Source organism: Lytechinus pictus, chromosome 14 (assembly GCF_037042905.1).
Source record: "Lytechinus pictus isolate F3 Inbred chromosome 14, Lp3.0, whole genome shotgun sequence".
Taxonomy (NCBI): Eukaryota; Metazoa; Echinodermata; class Echinoidea; order Temnopleuroida; family Toxopneustidae; genus Lytechinus; species Lytechinus pictus.
The window spans coordinates 657,736-684,845 of record NC_087258.1 but is presented as its reverse complement, the minus strand read 5'-3'; the positions used below and the strand labels follow the sequence as shown (position 1 = coordinate 684,845).

General features: G+C 35.1%; 2 protein-coding genes and 1 long non-coding RNA gene across 3 annotated transcripts; 2 read left to right on the top strand and 1 right to left on the bottom strand.

Annotated features, from left to right (window-relative positions):
* The first annotated feature begins 3 nt into the window (after positions 1 to 3).
* On the top strand, positions 4 to 4,579 carry LOC135156655 (serine-rich adhesin for platelets-like). The gene is made up of 5 exons (XM_064109537.1): positions 4 to 338; positions 645 to 824; positions 1,401 to 2,468; positions 2,782 to 2,942; positions 3,602 to 4,579. Exons 1-5 carry the CDS (start codon positions 275 to 277, stop codon positions 3,695 to 3,697), a joined length of 1,569 nt encoding a protein of 522 aa, XP_063965607.1. The 5' UTR covers positions 4 to 274; the 3' UTR covers positions 3,698 to 4,579.
* Positions 4,580 to 11,228: 6,649 nt separating this feature from the next.
* LOC129276089 (mucin-2-like) lies at positions 11,229 to 19,927 on the top strand. The gene is made up of 7 exons (XM_064109704.1): positions 11,229 to 11,298; positions 12,184 to 12,369; positions 12,636 to 12,833; positions 13,893 to 14,072; positions 15,863 to 18,463; positions 19,099 to 19,250; positions 19,865 to 19,927. The coding sequence occupies exons 1-7, from the start codon at positions 11,229 to 11,231 to the stop codon at positions 19,925 to 19,927; spliced, it is 3,450 nt and encodes a 1,149-aa protein (XP_063965774.1).
* Positions 19,928 to 24,025: 4,098 nt separating this feature from the next.
* Positions 24,026 to 27,110, bottom strand: LOC135156633 (uncharacterized). Its single transcript, XR_010295692.1, has 3 exons — positions 26,747 to 27,110; positions 25,012 to 25,136; positions 24,026 to 24,480 (listed from the first exon to the last, which is right to left on the bottom strand). It is a non-coding gene; the product is annotated as an uncharacterized LOC135156633 (long non-coding RNA).

The following is a 27,110-nucleotide window of genomic DNA, read 5'->3' as shown; positions in this document are numbered from 1 at the left end:
GCACGCGCACACACACACACACCCACATGAATCTTGTCATAATGTATTACAGGTGATTGCACCTTATTCAGCTCCTGACGCCATTATTTTTTCGTTGTTTTGCCGACAGATTTGAGTACCAAATGATAATTTAAAGACCTGTGTGGCCAAGTAATATCGAATGTACGGCTCTCACTTCCAAGCATAGCAGAGGTGTCCACATTCATATATAAAGGGACGTCATTGGAGTTTGTTCGGGCTTCTTTCTATATTCAGGTTAAATAATAAAACAAAAATGATGGTGCGAATTTGGTTAATTATATTTTCCTCCATTTGTCATCTTTTGCAAATCAGTGCTGGTAAGTGTTTTGTTTTTTTCTTTCTGATGAATGGTGACGAATATACAGTATCAGTCCATTAAACTATCATCCCTTCTCTTTTATATCCCCCCTTTCCCTTTCTATTTCTCCCCCATCCCACCCCCTTTTCCACTTTTTTCTTCTTCTTCCATCGCCCTTATCCTATCTTTATATCTGAGGTCATTCTTTTGCAATATCTGTATCAGTATCTGTAGTAATATCTGTATGAATCCAATTATAGACAAGTCTTCCTTCCATTTTTCACCGATAAAGTTTAATTAATTTCTTTAAATATCTTCAATACAGATTGTGCCCCACCAATTCTAACAGTTCCGGGTTTGTACGTAAAACCAGATGCACCATATTACGAAAAACATTTCGTACTGTACATTCATTGCGAAGCATCCTACATAAAAGATGGTGATGATTTTACTCTGTGTATCAAAGAAGATTGGATTCCTGACCCGTCTCTTACTGCATGTCATGGTAAGTGGGGACCTGTGAAATTTGTGATACCCTTTTTCAACGAAAAATATGAGTAAACCAATATCAGTAACTGCCTACCCTCATACGGTCTTGTCCTTTTGAACCACAGGTAAACATAAATTTGTCTTTGTTAAAAACACGAGCTTGTTGCCTCGTGATATGTTGTAAAATATGAAGCCCTGAAAAGGCGTTTACTCAATGCTTCGGGTAGGTGACAATGTACAAATCAACAGAAACACCATCCTGGTTTCATTCCACAATTATGCTACTCATGCTGCGGTTTATATTCTTTGCTGCAAAAAATAATAATAAATCGTCATCTCTTATCAAATTTATTTGTGTGTGTGCTGTGTGTGTTAAGTTCGGGATATTTGTATTAAGACCTTTGTAATGTTGATTAAAGTCTTTGAATGTCTTCATTATTATACTGGCATAACGTTGTCGTTTAATTATCTTTTTAATGGAAAGCTAGTATAAAAAGTAAAGCGGGGCAGACATACGGCATAATTCAACCTTGGAGAGTCAATCCCTGTTTGACCATAAAAATGCATATTCTTTTTACACAATATCATACAGGAAAACCAACAACATCGCAATCGAAAACATCTATGTCTTCAGCTGAATCACCAGGCATTGATCAGACTATGATAACAACAGAAATCTTCACAACACAGCCGTCAATACCAGAAATGACAACCTCGTACTCATCTGAGTACCACTCTGTCACTGCTATGACAACCAAAGTTATCGATCTAGACCAAACGTCGGGCGGTGTAACTTCTCGTCAATTGACATCTTCATCAAATTCTTTTACTTTCTTTAGCGACCTGATCACTTCTACTTCGGCGGGGACATATACTACATTCCCAGCTACAGCCGATAAAACGAAAGCAGTATCTTTATCAACAAATGATATTCCAACAATATTGTTTGGATCTCAAACAGATGCAGTTTCAACAGTGCGCTCTAGCACGGACAGTATTTCGACGATATTGTTTGGAACTGAGGCAGATATAACTACAGGCGATACAGACGAACTTTCAACAATTACAAATCTTGAAACTCGAACAGGCTCAATTTCATCTGAACGCTCTAGTACATACGATATTTCAACGATACTTCTCGGAACCCAAACAGATGCTACAGCATTTGAACGATCTAGTACAGACGATATTACAACTCGAACATTTCCAACTGAACGATCTAGTACATCGGGTATTTCAAGCAGCATACCGCTTAGTACACATCCGTTGGGAACATTAGACACGGATAGTTACTCTCAACCCTTGCAATCATCTACAGATCCATATAACATATTTTCAACCATCGGTCCCTCTGACATTTCCTTGGGATCAAAAGCTCAAGATACGACAACCTCCCAAATCACAAGCGAAACATTTACATCGGAACGCCGCAAATACCTTTCTACTGCTATTCCCCTGTTTACCGACAAGAAAATATTTACCGTGGGTCAGTCCGACGCTTACTCCGAACAACAAAATGCAACGTCGACGGGAGGAGGAGTTCCAGAAGACGATGCCACGACTACTGATGTCGATCAACAGAAAACAGGCGCATTACGGACTTCCAAAAACCCAACTGAAGAGCTCACGGCGACACTGCTAGTGACTTCGCATGGAAGAGGTAAAAAAAAATGGAATTGTAAATCTATATTTGAAAGTTTCATTTTCATTTTTCATTTATTTCATTTTCAACAAAACATCAATCAAATGAATACAATCATAACAAGTCAACATTATAAAAAATAAACCAAGGTCATTCAATCAACTTGAAAAAGACATGTTATAAGAAAGTTACATACAAAATAATCATGTGTAAAGGATTTGTGATTTATAATTTGTGAAAATGGAGGATCCCACTAAAAAGCAAAGCTTGTATATTGTGGGCTCCTCAAAGTTTCAGAAAAATAATGGTTATATAACTGTTTATCTTTCAGAAACATTTTCGAACTGGTGGGGGATCTTCCTTGGTAGCGTGGGATCGGGAATAATTCTCTGGTTGCTGGTAGCCATTGTTGGATTCATCTTCACGAAGGTGCTTAAAGAAAGTCGCAAGTGGGATCAGCTGCGGTTCAAGAATGATGCTACATTAGAAAATGTAAGTTAACGCTCAACACATTGTCAATAATGATAAGAACAACTTTTATCGACCTAATCGAATTTCTAGATTTACACCCCACCCCCTTTCCATTCTCCCACTTCGTCACTTAAGTTTTCAAATATGATTCGTTTAGGGAAATGGTTCGTGTAAGAATTTTACGTGCATGGTTTCCGTTCATAAATTTACGATCGGCATTGTTCGGGTATTACGGTTTGTTCATGTTTTTGATAAGAATTTCTAAATCAAAATGTTAAATTTGATTTAGTTAAATCTGATTGCTGATTTTAAATTGTCTTAATTTTATAGTAAAACAATACACACTTCCGTCTACCCTCTAACTCATACATAACACACATACACACACCCTCACAACCCATCATTGGATAATCGATCAATTAAGGGGTACATTCTTTGATCGAATTTCGAGGATAGCAGTGACGCTTTCGAGGACCGTTGTTCTTATTAATTTTCTTTTACATCCTGTCCTCAGACAAACAGTAATATACATGCGCACGCGCACACACACAAACACACACAACTCACCTCCTCCAAATAAGCCGTTCTTACGAGTTTCCTGAGTCCTGTGTATTTTTTTTATAAGCAACGTGATTTGAGCTTTGTCAAGTGTTAAGTCATTGTTTTTCTTTGACCAACAGGCGAACCCCGAGCCTAGTGTTATCTACAATCCAACGTACAATCCAACGGCTATCACTCATGTGGACAATACGTATCCAGTCACACTCCATTATTAGTGTGTGTAATTTGTACGAATTATTGCATACAAAAAGCATTGTAAAGACTATCTAAGAACAGTATGAACCAAAAAAAAAAAAATGGCATCCTTCGCCATGTTCATAAAAGCATTTGCATAAATAAAAGAATTGGGTGTAGATTCATGAAATATCATTTACTTCAAGTTCACTCAAATTTCATTGAAGGGAAATTTTAGCAGGTTTATTATGATTTCAATCTATTATTTATTGAATACAAAATGCCACTGAAATGAATTCCTGCTTAAAAAGCAACAACAAAGAAAAACTACAGAAGTGCAAATATATTCATCTACATCGTCTTTTTTTCATTTGTTAGAAATTCAAGAAGTTATTTATTTAATGTTTGCAAGAAGTTATAAATATTACGCGAGTTTTATCTTTAATGCAAGGATTGGTTGATTAATTATCATTTATCATTTAATATATCTGTAAAGCGCTTAGAGACGTCGTTCCGATGTGTTAAGCGCTATATAAATGCGGAATATTATTATTATTATTACTCCATTGCGCATATTTTTTTCTTTACTTTACTTAATTCATACACAAAATACGCATATGGATTTAGTTAAGGGATTTAAATTAATCAAAAAACACATTATAAATCACTGTCATCGTATATACTATATCCATCAATCTATTATAGATATTACATATTCAATTCAATTTATTAATAATTCATCAAATGCAAAGCTGATATATACAATAAAATGTGTATGGGAATCACAACAAAAGCCTATGGCTTGCTAAACAGTGATCCCCTTATATACGAAATATACATTATGACATGGTAAATCAAGAACTTAAAAGAACAATAAAATCTACAATAGGTCAATTACAACCAGACTACAAACAACATACACCAAAAAAAAAACATAGTTAAACAAAAAATGTTTGTGTAGGTTTTGTAGAATCAATATGGAGATAAAATAACTTTTCTATATTAAGATTTAAAAGCATATTGTGAATGTATATATTTTTTTATTTCAGATGTAAGAGCATTCCATAACTTAGTACATTTAAAGATGATGGAGTTATGATAATAATAATAAAGGTATATTTACCTAGGGTAGCCACTTCAGTTCCGAAAACTGTTCTCCCAGCGGGCCCTGCTATTATTACCCGGCTAAGCTAGGCTACCTATTCGGTGCACACAGCTTTTTTGAGGAATTACTTCCTACCGGTACCCATTTACCTCACCTGGGTCGAGTGCAGCACACTGGATGAATTCCTTGCTGAAGGAAATTACGCCATGGCTGGGATTTGAACCCACGACCCTCTGTTTCAAAGTCCGGAGACTAATCCACTGGGCCACGACGCTCCAGCGAGTTACGCTGAGTGAGATTTATACGACAATGTGACAAGATAGCGTTATTCTTATTACGTGTATTAAATGAGTGCTTGAATTTACTATTAGAAAATTAATCATCTAAAATAGGAGGTAATGAGCCGTTAAAACGATAAAACATAAAGATTGCCAATTTAAGGTTAATCAAATCAGAGAGCTTTTTTGAAAAGTTTTTGAAAAGAGAAGTAGTGTGAGCAAGGTAGTGCGAGTTTCTGCAAAGCGGAATCGCTTTCTTTTGCAAATCAAATAACCGATTAATGTTTTTTTGAATTAGTGCCTGACCAAACTATTCCACAATAATTTAAATACGGCAAGATGAAGGCATTGTATAACATGAATAGGGGTTTTAAAGGTATAAAATGGCGAATTTTGCGTATAATACATATGTACATACTTTTTTTTCAATGGATATTATCAATATGTTCTGTCCAATTTAGTCTTTCGTCGATTATTACCCCTACAAAGTTTATGCTGTGAACATTTTCGATTTCAGTCTTATCTCTTTTAACTGTGAAGTTGGAGACAGAATGTTTTTTGAATGAACGGAATATTATGTACTTGGTTTTATTTATATTATTCATCAATTTATTTGCTTTAGGCCAATTTGCAACGGACCAAAGTTCACTATTAGCTAAATTCTATCAATTTAGTTCATTTTTATGTGACAATATAATATCAGTATCATATGCATACAGTACAAATTTTGATATTTTAGAGGAATAGATAATATCATTAACATAAATTAAAAACAACAAAGGACCTAGTATACTTCCTTGCGGGACACCGCATGTTATTGGCAAAATATTATATTTAATATTATTTAATACTCCACTCCCCAGGTGCACAACGTATAGAAAAACGTGACCCCAAACGCAAAGGACAGTTATTGCTTCCTGGTCCTTCCAAGACTAATTTCTATATGTCACATTAAAAATGACTGATCAAGGGCGCATCCAGGAACCAAACCACTTCGTTTAATCATGTGATAATTTATTTCATATAATACCATGCTTGCCTTTTTTTCATTTAACTTAACATTTTTTTTCATACTTTGGTTAAATCCCTAAAAGCAACGGCTTAATCCCGGGTGGGGGTATATACCCCTACACCAACAAACTTGCTTTTCAGAAATGGGTGACATTTATAAACAGATATCCATTTTTCAGGGGGACAATTCAATTTCGAATCATCCAACAATTGGTATTATTGTTGTTAAATTTTCTAAATTCTACTTCAACGATTTTGCATTCGCTAAACCGAATTCTCCCACTCATTTTCTCTCCGCTCCCTCGCCTAACATGCCTAATCTTTTCTCTATGGCTTGGGGCGCATCGCGAGTGTATTATGGTCATTGAATACTTGAAACTTTGGTCACATGCTTTAAATACATTTTCGTAAATGAGGGGGGGGGGGGGGTAACCTACAACTCTTGGATATCTCAATTTAGCTTGATATTTTCATGATAGTTTTGCATTTCATTATTTGTATATTGCTTCCATCAACATATAAAAATCGATTAATTAACATGATCATTAAAGTTTTATCTCATCCTGTCTGCCCCCTTGTCTATGAATTTGTTTTATCGAATTTCCTTTTTGTAAAAATTCTTTCAATTCTTATTCTCTGCATTATTTTTAAAGACTTATTTCTGCATTTTCCGTCGCCCTTCGTTTCTCTCATTCTTTCTTTTGGTCTCCCTTCTCCCTATAGTCTCTCTCTCTCCCTCTGTCTATCTATATTTCTATCTATCTATCTTTTTATCTTATTTTCTCCCCCCCCCCTCTCTCTCTCTCTCAAGTTCACTCTCCCTCTTATTTCACTTACTATTTTATTTAAACTGTTTGCGATCAGAAAGGTAGTTTTGAAACCAGTTATATGCAACACCTCTGACGCCGTAATGCCTATAGGCTTGTATAGTAGTATATTGTGGTCGAGTGAGTCAAAGGCTTTCCTGAGGTCAACAAAGATAGCCATGTGAATTTCTTTTGTGTCGAGAGAATGTATGATATGTTGTAAAGTGTACACTAATGCTTTTTCTGTAGAGTAGGACTGGCGGAAACCAAATTGATCTGTATTAGAATGTTATTGTGCGTTAAGTGGTTGTAAAGTCTTTTATAAACGACGCGCTCAAGGATCTTGGAGAATGTGGGCAAAAGGGATATTGGGTGGTAATTATCAACGAGGTGCTTGTTGTCTTTTTTATATACAGGGATAACTTTTGCTGTTTTAAAATCATCAGGTACAGTACCTGTTGAAATTGAAAGATTGAAAATGACAGTTAAAGGATAAGCTATACCATGAATTATTTTCTTTGTAGGTTTAGCATTTATATCATCATGACCACATGACGATGTATTCTTCATATCATGAACTATATTTATAATTTCAGATTCACTTGTAAGAAGTAGAAACAGTGAGTTGAAAGACTTATTATTAAGGTATTCATGAAAACTTTTACTTGATTTGTTAATCTTATTTGATATAGTTGATCCTATACTTGAAAAATACGAATTAAACATGTTAGCCATTTCACCTTCATTATCAATATGTCTCTTATGACTATCAAGATATTGGGGTAGTTTTGAAGTAGTTTCACTTCCCATAATTTCTTAAATAATTTTCCAAGTCTTGGTTATACATTGTTTGTCAGTATTCATGAGTAAAATTCTTTTTCGCTAGAACGTATGGTGTTGTTCAGTATATTTTTATATTTCTTGTACCTCGTTTCATTATTTAAAGAAGATCTGCGTAAGAAATTACTAAAAAGTTTTTGTTTTTTGCAATGCATTTCAAAATACCTTTTTTGATCCAAGGTTTCTTTGCGATATATTTATTTTGTCTTGTAGATAATTTGATTTTTTGAATGTTTTTTGTACAAGAGTGTAAAAGTTTCGATAAAATTTGAGTATGCAATATCGGGGTCAATATTTCAATAACGCCTTCAAAATACACACAAATTACCAATGCACTTCATAATTAAAATGTAAGCCAATATGAATATTTAATATTGAATATCAAATGTAAGTAAATCTTTTCCTAATAATGCTTTAATTATTTTCTGATGACTGTGATTTAGTTATATTCTGATAAAGATGATTGCACTTAATTCTTTAAAAGCGACGCCAAAGATGGTTGTATAGTCCTTAATGAATTTCATGCTTATTAAAAGCAAGCAGACCAATTAACAAAACAAACGTTTGTGCAGGATTGGAAATTCCCATTAAACTGCACGAGTTTTAGGAGATATATGTGGTGAGATATTATATCTATTCTACTCTTTTATACAATTTTTTTTTCTCTTTGCCTCTTCCTTGAGGATTTATTGTTTCAAAATATTTATATATATACATATTTACATAGTTATATATATACATATTTACATAGGAATAACTTTTTTCAAGAGTCAAATGAAATAATATTCATAACAGGAATTACAATATATCAATAATTTTCTTGACCTCTAATACACAAAATTGTTTAGATCCGTAATGATTCAAATAAAACTTCAAATATGAAACGAATTCCGTGATCAATCTCTTATTGCTATGATTTAGATACTGAAGGTTGCATTTTACATAATGATTATAAACTACAAACTGAGCAACATTGATCGTCAAATTAATAAGTTCAAATTTTGGGTTTTCTATTTTATACCCAATTAACAATGTTTTCATAGTTATCACCATTTCTTCTTTGAAAATGAAATAAATCATCCTCGATATGATTTTCCAATAAACTTTAATCTTTTTGCAAAAAAACAGAAAATGGCCAATGGTCTCGATTTCATTACAAATTTCGCATTGATTTGTATTTACAATTTTCCACTTGAAGAAATTGTCTCTAGAAGGTAATATTTTATGTAACAGTCTGAAATTGAATTGCTTGATTCTGTTATCTTTTATCTTTTTGAATTTAAAATGAAGGATATCTTTCCAAACTAAATTTTCTGGCAATTTTAGTTGTTTTCCCCAGATGTCCAGAATATAAAAATCAACATTCTTTTGTTGTAAAAACAACACATAATATTGTTTTGCTCTGGTGCAAGTTATATTAATACGTTCACCAACAGATGTATCAATTTCTTCTTGTTCTGAAGACTCATTTTGCTTTTCTTTCATCGTACTTATTTTTTCAAGCCAATGAGCAGGAAATGCTTTTTTTAATTTTAAAAATCTAAAACTAAATACTAAATTATCAACATCAAAATTTTTTCTAAAAAATGATATATCTTTCCATTTACCTTTATATACAACTTGTTTAACATATAAAATACCAGCTTCTTTCCATTCCTGAAAATTTAAAGGTTGTCCATTTATTGTAATATTACTATTATTCCATAATGTTTCACGATATATATTTTCAACATTCTGCTCATCTAAATATCGTAATTGAGCCCATATACATGTATATATAAATTCAATATAAAACATTGGTAAACCCTTTTTTCGACAAAGCTTTAACATGTGTTTTGGATGACAATTCATTTGAAAACAGTAGGGGATTTCTCCTATGTAACTTAACCAAAACGAGAAAAGTGTTTTCCAGACTGCATCATAATTATTAAAAAAGGAATTTATCCAAGACAATATAAGTGATTTTGATTTCGAATATAGATCGATCATACCAAGACCACCTTCAACTATCGGTCTGACACAAATATTACGTTTAACTTTTTCACGCTTTGAATTCCATAAAAAGCAATACATTATCTTATGTAAACCCTTGCATATATAGTCTGGCATTGGTATAACCGTACCAACATAAACGATTTGAGGCACAATTAAACATTTTATAATAATTATTTTACCATAACATGTAAGCTGTCTCATTTTCCATGTTTTTAATATGTTATTGAACTTTTCAATTTTCCCTTCCCAATTTAGCTTTCGTATATGCTCTTCATTTTTTCCCACAAATATTCCTAAATACTTAACAGGATCATCTGTAAAATCGAACTCGCTTCTTTCTAAGTTAAATATCCCTATTTTTAACATCTTTGTCTTATTCCAATTTACTTTTGGACCTGCAATATTACCGAAATTATTTATCTCTTTCATAACATTATGAAGGGAATTGATCGAAATAATAAATATCGTCGTATCGTCTGCGAACTGTGTTATTTTTTATCTCTCTGTGTGGTAAGCATAAACAATTTCCTGAAATATCTATTCCTCTGATTTCATCATTTTCTTTAATACGAATTGCTAAAAAACACTGACCTTTCCATTCCTTCTTTACACTTTGCTCTATATTATGTAGCCAAAAAGTTTCTTGGAGAAACGCAATATCACATTTCTGATTTTTTAACCATAAGAATATCTTGTCTCTTTTAAGCTTGTTTTGTAACCCCCTCACATTCAGGGAAACGAAATGCAACATAGACTTATCTATGAATCGATGGTTTGACATTCTTTCTTTCTAACTGCTCATCAATTTCTGTAATTTCTTTCCACTCACTTATTTTTGCTTGTGTCTTTTCGCTTCCTTTTAGAGGGTTTCCTCTTATCTTGTACCAATTGTAGTGGAGGTGTTTCAGCTGACAGCGTGGTGCCCTCGTCATCGCTATCGCGATCGCTTGTTTCTGTTTCTGAGCTTGATCCGTAATTACTCTTTGCTCTATCTCCTTTAGACTTATCTCCAGGATCTTCGCCTGTAGATGAAAACTTTCCATCGCTTTCCACGACGATAGCATTCATCACACTATGCAATTAAACATAAAACAAATTCAAACAATTGTATCGTTTAGACACGATATTAGATCACTAAACCATGTTTTTTTTTATTGAATGTCATTTAAATCAAATTATGGCATTTGCCCTTTCCATTCAATACATCTATATCATATCTCCTTCAGCTCAATCAGATTATGTTTCAAATGAAGTGTCAAATCGAACTACTCTCAGGCCTGAAGTGTTTTTATTTAACTAACGCGGCGACAAGTGAAGACATATTTGCCAAAACTCAAACTAGTAACGGTTTTTAAAAGTCAATTCTTAGCACCTGCCGCGCCAACCACACCTTTTTAGCAATTCAAGTAATAGATATAGTGTGTATATAATATAAATAACAGTCGACAGCAGTGGTGTAACGAGTATAAGGAAGGAAATCGGGTTGTATATAAAGTCGATTAATTGCTCGCTGTGATGTCAGAATTATTCTTGGATTATGGAAATTAAGCAAGTAACCACCGTTATCCTGGTACTTCTCTGTGATCTCATCATGGATGCATGCTCAGGTAGGGGGCTCTATTTCATAATTCGTACAGTAGTATAACGATTTGTATTTTGATTCATATGGTGGGTTATGAGATTATAATTTACCGCAGCAGGTTAAGATGATAAAGGAAAGGATAATAACAAAGAAATTAATAAGGTTTAGGCTACGATCAGCTACTGAATTTTTACTGGGTTTCACTAGAAGAAGGGATATTTTCTGAAATTCTGTTTCTTTATGTCTTCTCTGGTATTGAAAATTTGTTTTGCTGGTGTGCAAAAAATTATTTTAAAAATCTTTACCTAGTGTCTAAATCAATCGAAGATATAAATTCCTATTGAATTAACCCTACCCTCGTTGTCTCCCTGTAGTCACTACTAGTTTCATTTGCAGCGTTTTAGATTGATATAATGCAACCTGATGAATTAATCAGGGTTTACATATCGGTATATTTCAGGTCCATTGAATTACATCAAACATATGAAGAAAAAAAACCACACAAAAAGTGAGTAAGAAAAGAGAGAAGGTAGGTTAAAAGGCTAAGATTGCGCAAAACATATTTTCAGTGTATACATGAAATGGGAAACTGCAAAAAGAACATAACAAAACTTCTCTGGATGCAGTCCCTGTACAATATTGTACGATAAAACATGAAATTTAAAACACTGATGGAATAATGTTACTCCCGGGACATGACTCCTGCGTAAAGTTCTCTTACTACAAAATTACGATAGGGGTTACTGTATTTTGGTTAAAAGTAAAGTGAGGAAGGATAAGGGTTAATGTTATATTTTTAAAGAGGCGATTGTAATGGAATTGATAGAGTTGATACAAGTCAACCTGTCTGAAATAATAGGCCGATTTGATGTTTGACTCCGTTTCTAATTTAACTTGTTTCTCATATTAGTATGCAGTCCGCCGGTGCTATCTGAACCCGGTCTGCTAGTGAATCCTGATCAGAATAAGTATGCTGAGATGGATATCATTATTCTGTATTGTGATCCTAGTCTATACCTCCTTCATGATGGGCCTTCGTTCAGCTTCTGTATGTCAGGCGTATGGGTGGAAGATCCGAAAGATGCAGTATGCCATGGTAAACTGCACGCATTGTATTTCGTTTATTCTGTAGACCTTCAAATACTATACTCATCTTGTAAGTTCTAAATCTTAATCGCAGTTTGTTTCACACGTGCAATCATTTAAAACTAAAAAATAATACCAGATGAGCGAGAATTCGTTAGGTTTTAAAAGGATGCAGATGTTTGTCTCTGGATAATCTTCTTTTCATTCATTAAAGTAGATCATGTTGAGATACTAATCAATAAATACATAATAAATTTATTTGCAATTGATTTTTAGAATCGTGTGATCCACCTGTGACTGAATGGAATGTCGCACACTCTAACCAGGAAACAGGGGAATATGACCTTCAGCATTACCTTCATGGTTCAATGACGGTATACACCTGCAATAATGAACTGGCTGTACTTGATGGGCCCACAAAGGCATCTTGTCGCGATGGGACATGGGATCCTCCTGATTTACCTGTGTGTCGTGGTAAGACCAAAAAAAATACGTTTTTTTTATATTTAAATTCACGTCTTTTTGCTGCTGTTTTGGAATATTTTTTTTTCTAATTAAAGCAACGGTGGCATGGTATAAAAATGTTTCATATGTGATGTACTGACATGTCACCAAATTCAGCATGCTTGGCACTTAATATGACATGTTGACATTGTGTCTGTGATTTATATTTTGTTCTGCGTTTTTTTTTTTTTAAAGGGTGTATGATATGATCCAAATCGTCTAGGTTTATATATATATTTAGATATGCTTACTTTCTCCTATGTAGTTCGAATCGTCAAAGACTGCTGTCATATCTAACGTTATGTTATTTCTTTCAGAACCTTTACCAACAACCGCGCCGTTCATAGAAGATACGACTACAATCTTCATCCCAATAAGTATGACAAAGATTTTGTTTTCAATATATAAACACTAATGTATTACAAGCATATCAATATGATTGGAAACAGCCGTCGGACTAATAAAAGACATGTAGATATAATTTCTAATATACTTTTGTCACAGTTCGCTGAAGGTAGAATGGTCCAAATTGCATTACAGCGCTTGATCTACCCGTTTGAACAACAATCCCTACTGAATCACTATGTGCTCATCAATCCCTATCACTGAATATACTTGGGAAAAAAAGAGTCCCGTATTTTGCCTATTCCATCCCCCTTGCAAAATAAATTCCTGCTATGTTTTCCATTAATCCCAAATTGTTAAGGACCGTAAGGTGCTCCTTGTAGTAACAATAATCGTTGTAAGAGACAATGCAAAACCATATGTTTTACATTCCTGTTCAATTTTCTCTGATATTTCACAAGGATGAGCAAAAAACACACAAGAAAATAAATACCAATGTATATAAAAATGATCCTTCAATAATCAGCAGAGCGTGATAAAACCATAGTTATATTAAATACAAACTTTACTTATTATGCATTTTCATTCAGAAAAATGGCAAAAGCTAGGTTCAGACGATGCAATCGTTCTATTTTTTTATTCTAACAATCCACATTCACCGCCCCATTTTTGTTTTCTCTGCAGCTTGCCAGCAGCCTCAATTCAATCAGGATGTGGTGTATGTTGACCCTGTGCAGGATGAGGGCTATCGAGATTTTGATGTTGTGTACTTTCACTGCAATAGGTCCTTGTCATATGTGGCATATGTTGCCATTTGCTACAATAGTTCATGGGTGCCCATCATTCCAGACAAAATTTGCCACGGTAACGTAATTTATTGATAAGATACATCATATATACAATAAATAGTTATTTGATCTATCGTTTCAATCTTTGTGTTAAAGAAATATTTCATTACTGCTGGACTTGTTTTTGCACTTTTTGGACAGCTTTAGAAAATAATTTTATATACACAAAGCAATATCTGAAACAAAGTGTAATAAGTTATATAACAATTATTCTGATAGCGTGGTTAGCATTGCAAATAAGTCTAATAATCCCACACAAGATTGTGACACAGCGCGATTAATAATTAATAATTAATAAATAAGGAAATGTTCACAAGAACATTGTCACGGCCCTGTTAAGGAACCAGTAAATAAGAGAAGGAGATCTTAGGACAAGAGACCAAATAATAGACTTTTAAGACTTTGAATTTATTTTGAGTACATTTAATTCAATTAGAATTCAATTCTCTGATGTCACACAATCAGTGAAATTCCATTATCAATAAAGTAACCATATCAAATTAAACAATGAATTTCTTTTTGGCCAAGTTGATCTGAAATGACATCTAAATAAATCACCCAAACACTCCCTCAATCAAGCACATTCATACAAGGGGAAAACCTGAAAAAGTTCGAGGATGGGCTCGATGTACATGTGGCATGCCAAAACACAACAGTCCTACGATATCGATGTCACGCATGTGCAATGTCCTGATCCACCGACGACTCCTCGACGATTCCGTAGCATCCCACCGGAGACAGCGCCCTCTGACGTCTACGTTGTATGTATCGGTGAATGCTTATAACGGGTTCCCAACCAAACGCACGTAGCCTTGCCCGACCTAATGCGACGGGTGTGGCTCGTGACCTTTACCCCAAATTAATGTGCGTAATTTATGCTACCACGGGCAAGCGATCATAAAGAATTGAGTTCTACACCAGTGATCATCTGTCAAGCATATTTACCACAGATCGCTCGCTGCAAAGAACTCTATTTCACAGCTTTACTAAAATAATCAAATCCTTGAAAATTAGTATAAGCTCCCTAAACTAAATGAGGAAAATAAATTACAAAATGTTAATTTTGAATATCCACTTGTGACAAACATACAACATCAACAGCTTTTTTTGTCTTATACATTAAAGTAACATTATAATTCATGTTTAGTAGTAGAATAAGTAGTTGCAGTAGTTGTCATTATCGACCGACTTATTTTACCGCCACCTCTCTTCTAGATCCATGCCGAATTCCTGTAACCGAAGGACTCAACTATACCTTGAGAGCCGGTATAACAGATGGTGTTATCTACACCCACGGGAGTGAAATATCATATACATGTGAATCTGTAGAAGAATTCAGCGTTTTGTCGACCTGTGATGATGGCAGCTGGGCTCCCAATATGATGTGTTCTGGTGAGGTTATCAGGCGATTCATTAATTTATTTGTTGGGATTTTTGCTCTGAGATCCTGGGAATATTTAATTCTGTTCCCTTAGAGAAACTCGGCGACAGGACTAAAATGAAATATTCACCAACCTGAATACGTTTATTATTTTGTATCCGTATTCCATCACTGTTGTGATATCTCCTATTAAAAACAAATGCAGTACATTATAAATGATTCAACGTCAATCAGAATTTCAGAAAAGGTTAAATTGTTAACCTTTTTGTCATTCTTTTCTTTAATGAAAACATACATTACATTGTGTACTACTAATCGATACCTTGTCGAAAACCACCGTCACCTGTCTTTATGTGTTTTATTCTGATTTTAATGGTGAGAAAATTAGAAGACTGCTTAAATGTTTTTTTTTCTTCCAATTGCAGAAACTACATCGTCACGGAGTCCCACTATCCCAAGCTATTTTCCGACGCAACACACTTTGGAAACTACAAACAGTCCCTACACAGGATCAACTGAGACTGGTTATACATCAGAAGATACATACACTTCAACATCTACCTCGTCATCAAATGTTCCATTCAGTCCAACTACCACATTCAATCCTGGAACATTGGCAAGTGACATTTTAACAAACTATCCATCGATTGACTATACTTCGGAAACTATTAGCCTTCTACATCCAGCATCAACAGAGACTGACATTACATCAGAAGATGCATACTCAGTTACTTCCACTCCGTTATCAAATATGCCAACGAGTGAATCTACCACATCTAATACTGAAGAATTTACGTCTGATACTACCTCGTCATACACTAAAACATTGTTACCTCAAACAACTATGCATTTAATTACGAACGAGGATCCTTCCAGTGCCGACTCATTCGAAGGGGAAACATCAAATTATCCTTCTACTGTGATCGAAGTTACTGCGGAAACTAGTGTGGATAATATTCGTACTTCATCCGACGATCAAGCACGGACATACTCATTTGAAACAGAAAGAACATCTACTAGAACTCGTCTACAAGATATTTTCACGACCAGGAACACATCCCCAAGGGAAACTACATTGGAAGACACAGTAACACGGCACAGAACTATGACTGAACTTCACACAACACCTGGAAATTTTACAAGAACAGCATTACTTGGAAGAGAAACTACGTCTGATGCAACCCAAGCAGAAACTATTCATACGAAATATCCTGTACATGAAACACATACCACGTTCAAAATGGAGCCTACAGTAACACCTAGCCCCTATACAACAGCTACAGATGACAATATGGGAACATCAACAGGAATAGTTGATACTTTTTACACCGGCAAATCCACCGAAAGGTTTTCTACACCTTATGCGCCAACACATTCTCCCCTTTTTTCAACAACGCCCGACTTAAAAAGCAGTACGCTTACCATTACGTCTGCGACGATTCCTTATATTCCAAGCGAAAGGACAGCTACAGACGCTAGTCAGGTGGAAACTTCAACAGGTACAGTGCAAACTGGCTCAACCGGCAAGTCCACAGAAACTTTTCAGACCACATATCCGCCTAGTCATTCCCCCTTTCTTTCAATAGAACCTGTCTTGGAAAAGAGCACGAGTCGAATAACATTTGCGCACGAAACTACACATTCGTCCGTTGCGACTCCACATGACATTTCCTCTTCTTATTCTACCCAACGCATTACAAACTTTGTCTCTTCAAGTGAGACGCATAAAATTACGCAAATATCTTCCAAAATACCTACAATTTGTAATGAGGGACTGACAAAAGAAGCTACAACAGAGCATCAGAAATCTAAAGTTTCAGCGACAGAATCATTTGGGTCGGAAATTACAAGTTTCAAAACGTCCATATACGATAGCTATACTGAAACAACGTCTGCCGTGGGTTCGAGCAAGATCGATACATCTTCAATAGAACCTACAGGTTTATTCTCAAAAAGCACTCCCTTGTTATCAACCCTAGCAGAGGCAAATACACATACCCTGCTTTCAACTTTTGCACAAGAAAGAACGCTAGAAACGCTAGCATCGCAATATTCTCCTACCAATCGGATAACAAGAATGGACTCCACCATCATGAAGTCTACAAATGAAGCTACAATGAAGCCATCCTCTGACAAACCTACATCCGATGTGATACCGACCTCACCGGAAGCTACAAGGGAGCATCAGCATTCAAGAGTTTCAGAGACAGAACCGGTTTGGGAGGACACTACAAGTTCAAAGATGTCTACTAGTCTTAGTGAAATAAAAACTCCTTTTGGATCAGAAGAACATACACTTTCATTCACAGATATCATGGATATGGCGACTTTGTTATCAACAGCAACTGAAGAAAACACCACAACTGTGTTTTCTGCATTAGCAAAACAAACCACGCTTCCAAACGATCGTGATGCAACCGTGGATCGTGTCACACAGTTTACTGATAATACTGTTACAAGAACTACGTTATCACATACAACACCAGACGGGCTATCTACAACAGCTGAACTCTTAGAAGAACCCCCTGGAATATCGATATCTTCTGATTTCACTAGCCCTGAAACTTCGACGGGAATCGATAAATCAGAGACATATTCCACTTCCTTGACGGAGAGGATGGCATCCGCAATGGAAACTACGTCGGAAAATATCTATTCGCCTACAACCCTATTTGATCACTTGACATCAGCAAAGACAACGTTGGCAGAAACGTCCAGCGCTTTGGCATTTACATCCTCGATATCTAAAAGTACATTCACGTCTAGATCTGTAGAGGACATTACTATAACAGAAACGGGACAAACTCCTTTAGCTGGTGCTCGAAGCACGAACTCTTTTAATCTTGTATCGTCTACGTCGATTATCAAAACAACTGCTGAACCAACGGCGACGACGACCGTTGAGGCAGTGATGACATTGGCATATGAAACAGAAACACAAACGATGCGAGATGATATTTCACCCGATGCCACTAGTAGTGAGAGTTATACCCACCACTTCATCCCAACTTTCCAGTACAATAGAGGTAAGGATTTATTTTCATTGTTTGGTAATTTTATAACAGAAAGGATGAAACAAATCTGCGCCCAAAAATTCCCCTTTTTTCACCATGGTATGTTAGGTTTCATTGGTATTTTTACAGAGTTCTTTAGCTTTATTCATGATGTTTTTATCACTCTGTCTTTAAGATATGTTACCTATTTTATTTGCGCTAACACAATTGACTATTAAGAAGTCTGCAAATATAGTCTCTCATGATAAAACTAAAGCAAATCCTACCAATAAAAAAACAACAGATAGTTTGATATACTTCCTTTACATCGAAATTAAAAAATACTTGTATAAAAATGAAGCTTTGCACACCAGATAGACATCAACGCATTGTTTTAACGCGATCTTAAACATGTTTATATTATATTGATGCGTGGACGAATTCCGAAAAGGAAATACGTTTTTCTTTGAAGCAACTATTTTCCCCATGGAAACGCACCTCCATTCATTCCTTACCAAAGGAAACTACGCACTCATTTCGTGTCTTATTTAGATAATTAAGACCATGGCTCTAACAATGCGACATGGCGCCATCTATGTCGTGTATATATATTTTGATAATTCGATCATCCATCTCTCTCCCCTATACATTTGTGTATTAACATCCAGGAGCTGACAATACCTTACCATGGTGGATGCATCTCATTATCGTATGTGTCGAAACAACTCTTGTTCTGACTGGCGTTGCTTTTATATGGTACAGGAAGAAAAAGGCTAGCAATCAGATCCAGCGCTCCCTAGATACCGAAAGTGGCACCGCGGTATGTGAAGTTTGTTTGTTTTTCCTTTCTTTACAGAAATATATACAATTAAGTACTAATAATTCGCTACAATATTGGACAAAATTAGGAAGATATGAAGTGGTATTCTCCTAGCCTTGACTTTTATATCCATAGTGAACTTAAAACAAAACTTGTATGCATACGTAAATTGTCAACATTAATATTAAAAAAATCGAACTATTTTTTTTTTTTTTTTTTTTTTTTGGGGGGGGGGTTAATTATAGTTTTCATGGTGACAATTTGATGACAATTTGAAATATATGAAATAGATAATAGATACTCCCCTCATAGACTGTAATAAGGCCGAATTAAAATTGTTTAAGCTGTTTTAAGTATTAGTCCCTTTCGTCGACGCAGTTTGTCCTCTTTCTTTTGTTTCCTTTGATATCACTCGTTCCCATACCAGCCTACCATTCTGAACCATACATGTTTTTTAATTGTATATTCCTCCAAGTCCTCTGAGCGTTCCTTGTCATTCTCTTCCTCATCATTTTCAAACTCGTGATCTATTTGTCTTCATCATCAATTAATAAATCTTATTTTCTGTATTCAATTTCTGTATCCATATCTTCCATCAATCTTGCCTTTCGCAGTCTTCAGCAAATTCAGGTTCGGAAAAGGGAAACGACACGTCGGTGGCAATTGGCGATGATTGAACCGGAGCATCTTCGCAGATGGCTAGGTTATCCCATTTTTCTTGTCGAATGTGTACCAAAGTAAAGAATTATAAAACCTGATTACATGCTTCAATTGGCGTACACCCAAGGTTACTTTTTTTAATATAAACTCTAAGATATTCTGAAGTCATGGAACCTTGAGCTAAACTTCAGCTACCTATATTAGAACTACATGTAGACAGCGTCCAACACAATTAAGGTTCACCATTTCCTAAGAGGGCAGTATTAACACCGATAAACAGGGGGGTGAAACTCCGCTTCTGCATCCGGTCAGACATGGGGAAATTTTGGAAGGTCAAAAGTGCACACTGCTCCCATTTTTCGCGTACAAGCCTATGGACACCACAACTTCATGGCACACCAGCGAAACGGAGGCGTGGCCTGCGCGCACAGCGTAAAGATATGCAAATAAGTATATTGTTACTAATTAGCATAATGCGCGACGTGATTGATTATGAAATGAATTCATAGAGTTGCGTCTTAGGTAAATAATATTAATAAGGTAGATTATGTCATTCATTCCCCCGTTCACCCCCCGGTATTCAGTTGTTAATTCATCTTTCCTTATTTACATATTTTCCTGTCGCGATTATTACTACATCAATTAATAAAATTATTTATTTGCTAAAGCTATTTCCCTTGAAGAAATGTGGATGCTTACAAGGAATTCATTAATATATAGGATTGAACTTAGGGATCTGCTTGCTCGATCTATTCGTGCAGTCATCACTGCATATTATTTTCATTACACATCATTAATAGCCATAATTATTTATGTTTGGGTTTTTTTTAGGGGGGGTAAATACTTAAAATGATCAGAGAAATCTGAGCAAGAGAGCAAAGCAATTTAGAAGGCCATTTTGTCTTTATTTTGAAATTGAAATGAACAATCTGGTGCAAATCTTATAAAGATTTAAAAAAAAAACATTTTCTGAGTTTGGGATGGGAGCAAAATCAAGACAGCCCAGTATTCCCCCCCCCCTCCCCCCGCATAAATTCACTCTCATCAAGGCTATCTTAAAAAGGTCACTTCCAAACAAGATGAAATTTTATTTGTACCTGCCCGCCCCAAAATCTATCCATCGATCCCACCCTTCCCCCTCTCTTCCACACACACACATACATGTACCACATAATCATGCGAGCAAACAATTATTCTCATATCATTTTTATCCCACTCTTAAATCAAAGTATCAAACTCATTTATCTCTTTAGGAAGAATATCTAATTTGGCTGCACCTGATCTCAAAATGTCACAGTATGCCATATTTTTATGGGCTATCTTGCCATGCATGCATGGTATTTTGATACTTTGTTATACTCTTACCTGTTGTACTAGTATTATACCCATAGACACCTGACAAACAAAATCAATCAATCAGTAGCACCATCATATTCCAGTCATATAGAAGTATTCTTCATTATCATCATTACCTACATCACAACACAGTTTGGTAGCAATAACATCATTATCACATATCTTTCACGCAATGTGAATAAATAAATCACGAATATCAAAATTAGAAAGTATATTTCAAATTAAAATATTTATTAAGGAATCAATTTCTGAATATGTGATCAAAATATTCCTATCCTCTTTTTCTCGCCAAAGCATCACATTACATCAGCAAAATGCATATAATGAATGCAACAGAAATTGCAAGGCTGTTACATGGGAGGGGATGTATTTTTTGGGGTAAAATCTAGAGAAAACAAATTTAAAAAAATTACTTTCATAGGTATTGATAAGCCTTATTTAGTCAATATAAGGGGACATCAAGGATGTCATTAAAAAAATTAACGATATACCTCTCTCTCAAAGTCGGTTACTCAAATATCAAGTAATTTTTTTTCAGCATTTGCTGACAAGAAATAGCATGCTAATCTAACCGAGGGCACTTCACAAAAAAGGGAGCACATTGCCACATTTCTCTAAAGAGTGCCTTCCCAAATCTGCACATTAGTAAATTAGTAATAAAATTGCTTATTGTCTATTGTTGTGAAGTGCTGCTAGAGCTGTGTTCTATTTCCAACAATTTTTTTTTTTATTTGAAGAGCTAATTTAGTTCATAATACGGGACATGAACAATACAGTGCTACAAGAACAAAAAGAGATTAAAAACGAACAAAACAGTGCAACTTTTCACTTCCCCCAAAAAATAAATTCAACAGCTTAATGTCCAGCACTACAGATCCTTGTTTCATAAAGACGTCAATTATGGTAAATTTGCCCCAATTGTAACTAGCAACTAGCATGGGAACCTCAATGTTGATCTGTTACTTTAATGTTTCCATGGTAATTACCAGAATGGCAAAGAGTTAGAGTAGTGGTTAGACTTAATGAAATGGGGTCCAGGAGTGAGAGTGATTTCTTAATCCTTTGTTCTGTCACCTTATTAGGTGGTCTGTCAACGACAGATCACCTATTGATTTCGCCAGAATTTTCTTTCTTTATTCTTTATTTATTTTTATTTCTTCCGTACACTTTTTTGTACACACGTTCATTCGAAATTGACATGATCAATTTCCTTCAAATTTCTGTCAGTCATTAAGCCATATGATTTCTAGTAAAATTAACTTTTTCAAGGTCATTAGGTCATCGTGACGTCATCCAGGCGCCATTTTGTAAAAATCAGGTCATTATCATATCTCGATAACGAGTCATCAAAAATCAACTACATTTAGTATACATCAACTTCAGGTCAACGGTCAACTAAAAATTTCATCAAATTTCGCGTGCGCACCTCGACGCGCACGTACGCGCGCATTAAAATTTTTAAATGCTCAAATTCGTTCCAAATTAATTTTCGATACGTTTTAGGCCATTTTAAGCATTTTGCAAAAAAACGCGCGCACGCACATGCGCGCGCATTTTTGCGCGTAATTGCATCTTTCAACGCAGAAACGCCGTTTCTTTTATATCATTGCATTGATAATATAATTCTGAGCAATTTGATACCTTGATCAACCTTCTACGACCATTAATAACGAAATTAACACCCGTTAAAGTTTGCAGCACGTGTGCGCGCGAGCTCTTACTATAGGCCATATATGGGCAAAAACATGCCTATTAAAAATTCACTGTAGCTCTTTAAATAGTCCGTTGACCCCAAATTTTTTTTCATATATCGATAGAGTATGAGTTGTAGATTTGATTTCATGTCACCATTGTCCCTCAATTTGATCATGACGTCATCAAAATTGCGCCTAAACTGAAAATTTCATTTTTTCAAAAATGACGTCATCAAATTTATGCAAATTTGATCATAACTCCGTGAATATTGATCATTTGTCGCCCAGATTTCGATATGTTGTAGTTTAGAATGTACTCTTTCTCGTCAATTTCCATGAATTTTCATTTTGAAAAACGCATCATGGTGTAAAATTGCGATGAAAAGAGGCATGTCATTTTTCCTCATTTTACATGTAATCTCTATGGGACATGACTTTTTCTCAAAACTAGATTCTACATTCCTCTATTTCGTGAGCTATATCTCCATTTTTTCTTGTTAGTTATCCCTGAGCTTTTGGTATGATGTAGCTGAGATTCTAAGCTTTCGAAAGTGTTACCTTTTTTTTCGATCAGATGCCAGGATCATGCCCGTTTTTTGCTTGCAAAATTGCATTTGTAATTCTCAAATTTGCTTCCGTGTAATCTCTATGGGAACGTGTAATCTCTATGGGGAATATCGTGGCTCAATGGATAACGCACCTGACTTGAGTTCTCGGGGGCGCAGGTTCGAGTCCTGGGGGTGAACAAGATGATTTTTTTTTCTTTTTACCACCTCGTATATGATCCTTTATGATAATTAAAAGGTATGAAAGTTAAAATTTAGCAAGATTAAACAGATTATAATTACTTTTTTCATATCACATGTATTTTCATATATCAAAGAGACCCTTTTCACAGTGCCTTCTCATCTCCCGTCTTTCACAATTATTCCATCCAAAATGAACATTTCGTTGTCATCATGAAGATCATATTGATCTGCTTGAACATGGTAATAGTGATCATGATGGCGAGAATAAGGACAGACCACCTAATTCGTCCGCATGACGAATTAAAATCTAGTTTTTTTTTAGTATGCACATTTTCAATGAAAATCCATTATTTCTTATTGTCTTATGTATGTCTGTAGGCATGTACATAGCCCAGAACTCAGTAAAGACCCATTCTGAATTGATTATATTACCAGAATACAACTTATCCCTTTCAAACTACTTATATCATAAACAGTTATTTCACTACTACTACATGTAGATGATTAGAACATTAATAAAGGGTGGGTAGGTGTGCCCTTTGGGAAAATATTTCAATCTTGTGTGAAACCTATGGACCTAAATATCAATACTCCAAAAATTTTTCTACAGATGTGTTGTGCAAGCAACATTCAATATGTATTGACATGTTTATTCAAATTCATTCAATTTTTAAAATGTGTAATTGTGATGAAGTAGCTACTTCTTATGAACTTGGCCTCCATATTTGTTCTTATAATCTGCCCTGGTGATACTCAAACTGCCTGCGGAACCTGCATGGTAAACACAAAAAAAGAAAAGAACAAAATGAGCTGCTGATATAAATTATTCTTACTCATCTAGTTCAGTTTATTACGAAGTTTTAAACTTTTAATTAGGCCCTAATTTTCCATGCAATATTGTTTAGATAATGCACATGTAGTAATCTATATAGCCAGATAAAAATCATAGATCACTATTCATAAAGCATTATTCATAGAACTTTTTTTATTAAGTGTGTAAATTCATTCAAATATATATCATAAAATTACTCTCAATATTTTGTCTTTTTTTATTTCTGTCTACAAAGTAACTGAGTTTTAAAGTGATATCACATATGACTCATGTAGATAAGATAAGAGACATGGACAATAAGTATGCATTGATGAGAATGGAAATACTGGTGAATCTGAATCCAAATAAATATTTACTCACAACGGAGCTTTACTATATGGGATAACATGATTCAGAAAAAGTTGCTATAGCCCCCCCCCCCCCAAATAAAAAAGAAATAGGAGGCCTTTTTTTAACGAAAACAAGCATACCTTACAAGTTTTCAGTTCAAATATCCTGTTCCTCATCAGATTGTAACTCTTGGTGATGTGTAAATGGTAGTTGACTTTGTACTTCTGACTGGGCTGGGACTGCTTAGAACTTGATCCCATTGGATCTGCAATTCAAAATACACACAATACAGTTTAGAATTTTAGAGGTGATAAACAAAATCCCTCTTTTAAAACAATATTTTCAAAATTTCCAGCTATATATAGTCCTATCCTAAGCCTCTGAATATTCCCAACTAGAAAAAAGCTGGTCTTGACCGAAAACTTCCTTCTCTCTGTATTATGTTCCACTGACGAAATAGGCATAGGCCTACCTGGCTCTGTTTCCACTGACCATCTTCATTGTCAATAAGAGTCAGTAAATGGTTCAAGCATAATCGTGGCCTACTATAGCGAGGCCTTTTGTCAATCTTATACACCAAGCCAGCTTTGACAGATGTAGGATAATTATTATTTGTGTGATAATTTGGCTCTCGCTCATTCACCAGTGCAAGACAATTGGTTTTTTTTTAATCGTCTAGATCTATAAACATGTGAATCTCTACATCTAAGTGAGTTCCTCTTCAAGTTTGATTTTGATTTAAAAAAAAAGTTAGCTTGCTCGCAAGTTTAAATGACCCTTTGCCTTTCACCATAAATATGGTCAAGTGAGGAGGAAAATAAAGATAAATCAATTGGATCAGCCCTCTCTCTACTTATACTTATAAAATTCAGAATGGGGCACTTTAAATTTTGTCACCCCTTCCCATAACAAAATTGCACTCATGGTATACGATAACTGAGTAGTTTGAAACCTGACAAAGAAATGTTGTCCCCAAAAAATAAGAATCATTTAACTCCGTTATATAATTTTAGTCCAACTAGGGACTAGAATAAAGTTAATTTAAATCTTCGTAGAAAAAGTCAAACCAGACAGATCTAGAATTTCATTTTTAGAAATCAAGATCTAAGTTAGACCTATCCTAGGGCCTTACTTTTTAGTAAAAAAGACTAATGTTAAAATCTGTCTCAAACCATTCCACCAGTGGGCAGTGGCAAATCTACCGATATCAATATCATTCCAAATAGATTTAGGCCTAGTTCATTTAAATAATTGATTTAAAATTAACTTCTTTTTAAATGCAGAGAATTATATTGATTCATATAAAGATGGAATAGCGGTGTCAAAAAATCAGTAGGCTCAGGCCCAACTTTAAACTTCAACTCAAGCTTGTCAGTGACATTAATTCCCAACACCTAATGACCTAGTCTACATCGCCATCGGCAATTTCGCAGCCGGCCGGCACCGGCGGTATCAATGCCCATTTCCCGCTCTGACTATATTATTTGGCTTAGATTTAATGTAACCCAGAGAGCTCCCGCCCTCCCGCCCGCTGCGCGGGCGGGAGCTCTCTGGGTTAGATTTAATGCAGCTTTGCCGTTACTGAACAAGTCCACATCTACCCCTGATATATGACAATGTACTGAAATACAGATTTAATACGGACGGACATGAAGCATTCTAATTAACCAACTTAGTTCTACGAAAAACTATTATTTTCTGAGAAAATATGTCAGTCAGATCCGGAGTCAGATCTCAGTAATGGAAATATGGAAATTGTGGTTTCCGTAGTAAACTACACAAAGTACATAAGGCCCTGACTGCGACGCCGAACCCCAGCAGCAAACACATTACAATTACAACCGAGATCAAAGCACGAAATTGAACTTAACTTACTTTTATTTGTATGGAATGCCATTACTTTGATGTAGATGTTCCCTCATAATTTTCTGCTCAACTGAATTTCACTCAGAAATCATGATTCCGGATACTAATTCTATAAACAGATAATTAGTCTTGCTATTGTATTTCAAATGTTGAATTTCGCAGAGTAAAAAAGAACGACACTTCGCACAGATATCGTAGGGAATTGTGGGAAGGAAAAAAATGTTTAATGCATGAGTACATGAATAAAACATTAGCGTTTTATCCAATCATACAAGTGCATTATGCGTATTTTGACGTCATTACTCATGAATTAAACATTGACCTTCCAAAATCAACCTTCAAATTGGCCAAATGGTAGCCATGTTTGTTATGT

What these genes read in the sequence shown, in the direction of transcription:
- LOC135156655 (XM_064109537.1), top strand. Translation starts at nt 275, where the DNA reads ATGATGGTGCGAATTTGGTTAATTATATTTTCCTCCATTTGTCATCTT. An exon ending in GTCTCTTACTGCATGTCATG is followed by an intron (nt 825 to 1,400) that starts GTAAGTGGGGAC and finishes AATATCATACAG; the next exon opens with GAAAACCAACAACATCGCAA. An exon ending in ATGATGCTACATTAGAAAAT is followed by an intron (nt 2,943 to 3,601) that starts GTAAGTTAACGC and finishes TTTGACCAACAG; the next exon opens with GCGAACCCCGAGCCTAGTGT.
- LOC129276089 (XM_064109704.1), top strand. Translation starts at nt 11,229, where the DNA reads ATGGAAATTAAGCAAGTAACCACCGTTATCCTGGTACTTCTCTGTGAT. An exon ending in TCCAGACAAAATTTGCCACG is followed by an intron (nt 14,073 to 15,862) that starts GTAACGTAATTT and finishes TTCCAATTGCAG; the next exon opens with AAACTACATCGTCACGGAGT. An exon ending in ATACCGAAAGTGGCACCGCG is followed by an intron (nt 19,251 to 19,864) that starts GTATGTGAAGTT and finishes TGCCTTTCGCAG; the next exon opens with TCTTCAGCAAATTCAGGTTC.